General features: G+C 37.9%; 1 protein-coding gene across 1 annotated transcript; it reads right to left on the minus strand.

Annotated features, from left to right (window-relative positions):
* Window positions 1–638: 638 nt before the first annotated feature.
* Window positions 639–2,524, minus strand: LOC113291755. The gene is made up of 2 exons (XM_026541250.1): window positions 1,343–2,524; window positions 639–1,283 (listed from the first exon to the last, which is right to left on the minus strand). Exons 1-2 carry the CDS (start codon window positions 2,522–2,524, stop codon window positions 639–641), a joined length of 1,827 nt encoding a protein of 608 aa, XP_026397035.1.
* Window positions 2,525–3,511: the final 987 nt, after the last annotated feature.

Below are 3,511 nucleotides of genomic sequence, written 5' to 3' on the forward strand. Positions count from 1 at the left end.
CATGGCCAACCAATACCTGTAATAAACATCGATACCTTCTGGATCATTCCGAAAAATTACCCACCGACGTATCTGCATCCACTGAATAGGTCTCACCTGAACCGGCTTTTCATCAAGCAGATAACCCACATCGTTGAATTCATGTTCATCCTTTAAGAAGGGCTCCAAATTTGCTTTGTGATCTCCTTCATCGGTATTTTTCATGTGCTCCATGGAAAATCTAACACAGTCATCCATTTTAGTCGATTTCGTAATTGACCCTTCAATGTATCTGCTATTATTTGGGATGTTTTTGCACTCCTTCATTGCCCTGATTTAGGATATACGTGTAAATTTCATTACAAAAACAACAAAAATAAATAAAAATAAAAGACAAATGGTAAAATAGAAATTCACATTTCAAATGGGCACATCCATCGATACCTAACAGGTCCACAAACTAAGGCCTCATCAGCCAAGTGAACCATGTTGTGCACGCTTATATCAAAAAATCCAGCCGGGAAATACTTTTCGAGCACACACATGGCCTCTGCAATCATCCACTTAGCATGGTTCAGATACTCTCTGCTAACCACCTTTGCGCACAAAATTCTAAAATACAAACTGACTTGTTGAAGCGCAGTACGCAATTATTTCTCTCATGGAAAGGCATGTTGAAGCAGAACAGGTGATAAGTACCCCATAATCACATGGTAGTCATGTGACTTCAAGCTTCTCAAGTTCAATTGCTCCATATTGACATTGTTACTTATATTCGATGAAAATCCTGTAGGAACTTTCAGATCTTTCAGAATCTGACAAAAATCGGTTTTCTCTTTTTCGCTCAAAACAAACAGCGGAACCATCTCTACTCCTTTCTTTGTTTTCTTCTCTTTCCACTCTCCACAATGTAGTTTATTCTCCTTCAATTTGTCACGATTATTCCATGCAACAATAGCCTTATTATCCTTATCAAAGATAGTGTAGATAATATGTTCCATGACGTTCTTTTCCGTGTGCATCACATCAACACAATGCCGTATAGTCAAGGCACAATACGACTCAAGCTCCCAAAGAATACACTTCTTGAAGAAAGCACCCGTGACAAGCTCAGAATCATCTTCCTCTTTATCAGACTGACATCTCTTTCGTTTACCTGTCTTGCGGACCACTAACTTACCAGGTTCGTAATGAACATCAGCCAACTTCTCAAGCGACTGCGCTCCTGTTAGTCTCAGCGGTGCACTTTTATGCTCATGTGTCTCTAATCTCAAATAAGTCCCATCCCTAAATGGGTTCTTTGACTTAAGGAATATACGATAGTTAATGTACACAATCTTGCTGTCGTAACCTAAATAAGTACTTCGAGTTTCGTCTGCGCAGTAAACACAGCACAGTAGCCATGAGTGGTACATCCACTTAAAACAACTTGAACAGGCAAGTCATGAATTCCAAACATCAGAGTTGCTTTCAGAGTAAAATACTCCCTTTTCAAAGAATCAAAAGCTTTTACACCTTGATGCCAAAGTTTTTTTAGCGTGTTGACCAACGACCACAAAAAAACATCAATGTCTTGACCCGGTGACTTACGCCCAGGTATCAACGGAGTCATCATTTGGAATTCAGACTTCATAAACATAGAAGGTAGAATATTATACACCACAAGGATCACAGGACAACAACTCCAACTCAAAGTCTGTATACCATGAGGATTAAACCCATCTGTTGATATTCCAAGCCAAACATTTCTTCCTTCCGTGACAAACAACGTAAACTTCAGTTTCATTTTTGCCCACTGAGATGAATCGATTAGATGACGCATATATTCAGATGAAACTTGCGATCGATCGTGCCACAACATTGGGTCTGATATCCAAGGTAGATAATACATTTTCTTTAGTTTTTCGTCTACAGGAAAGTATCTCAGCACTTTGCAAGGTTCATTTGTCACCACATGACCATCTTTGGTAGCTTTCAACTTAAACCTCAGAGTTTTGCATACCGGACACTCTATGAAATCCTCATTCTCCTCGTAATACAAAATACAATGATTCTCACAAGCATGAATAACCTTCGCTTTCATCCCCAGATCCTTAAGCATTGACCTCATAGCATCATAGTTTTTGGTCAACTTGTTAGGTTCCGGAAGCCATTCTCTTAACAAATCCAACAAAGTGTTGACACAGTTACCCGAAATTTTATAAGTTTTCTTCACATTATGCAATTCTACCATAACATAGAGGATTGTGAGATTGTATTCACACCCAGGGTATAACTTCTCTCCCGCTAACGATTTGTACCTATTATAACGATTCTCGACATCTGGATCTTCTAAGGGTGATTCTCCAATTTGTGTTCCATCATGGTCATGATGAATACCAAAGGAAGAGTCAATAAAATCATTCAAATTCAAATAATATGATTGTTTATCAGGCGTTTCTTCGACTACGGCCTTCCCCTTAGAACGACTTGTTAAAGCACCATCCTTTCTCTCACCATGTAAACTCCAGATGGTGTATGTATTGTCGACACCATGCTCATACATATGGGTCCTAACAATCGAGAATCCAAGTGGATGTCTATTTTCACACTTACTACAAGGGCAAGCACACGTTTTTTCACTAGTACCATTTTTTAAGTAGTAAATAAAGTTCGTTCAACTCGGACTTGTGTAGACTCAATTTCAGACTTAATAATAGAAAACAATAAAAATAAAGAAAATATATACACAAGGTTTGTCACAATGTCGAGAGATTACTGAGACTCAAGATTCCACCAAACCTCATACCATGTGGTTCAAAAATCAATTCTTAGACAATTATAGCTCTTGTTTATTGACTCTAATTCTTTGCCACGGTAGATTTTAAAAAGATTAAATGTAAATCACTAGCATGATGCATCAAAAGCACTTAGACCAAGCATACATCATCATACGACTTGACAACTAATTAAGAAAAATCTTAAAACGATTAAATTAATGCAAAAAGTCATAAAAAAGAATTAAATATAATTACCACACGTATGAAATATGGCTTCCTCTGTCATCCCAGTGTTGGGGTTTAGCTCCTCATATTAATCATGATCTAAAAATATGTGTTTGGTGCTCAAAAGATGATTAAAAGAATGAAAAGTAATAACACAGACTGTTTGCAACAGTGTATTGTTGTTGCAAATCAGCTGTTACAATGGAACTTTTACAGAAAAACTGTTGCTTTGTCGCGGATTTTAAAACCCTAGAATAAGACTGCCCGGAACAGCTTAATGTTCTTCAGCTGTTAAACAACGACACTTTTCTGCGACTGTCTACCGAGGGTCAATGTTCTTCAGCTGTTCTTCTTCTTCAACAACAGCAGCAACAGAAACAGAGTTTGGTAAAGCTCTGATTTATTCTTCTCTGGCTCTCCTTAGGTTCCCCAACTCTCGACACCTCTTCTATATGACCTAAGACATCTATTTATATCAAAAATACCGATTAAATCTCTCCCAAATCTTCCAAAATCTCTTTCCTTCTCTTCACGGCCAAGTTGCGACA

Source organism: Papaver somniferum, chromosome 6 (assembly GCF_003573695.1).
Source record: "Papaver somniferum cultivar HN1 chromosome 6, ASM357369v1, whole genome shotgun sequence".
NCBI lineage: Eukaryota > Viridiplantae > Streptophyta > Magnoliopsida > Ranunculales > Papaveraceae > Papaver > Papaver somniferum.

Coding starts and splice junctions, on each gene's coding strand:
- LOC113291755 (XM_026541250.1), bottom strand. CDS start 2,524: ATGTATGAGCATGGTGTCGACAATACATACACCATCTGGAGTTTACAT. Junction 1,284..1,342: donor CTGCGCAGACGAAACTCGAA/GTACTTATTTAG, acceptor ATATTCCTTAAG/TCAAAGAACCCATTTAGGGA.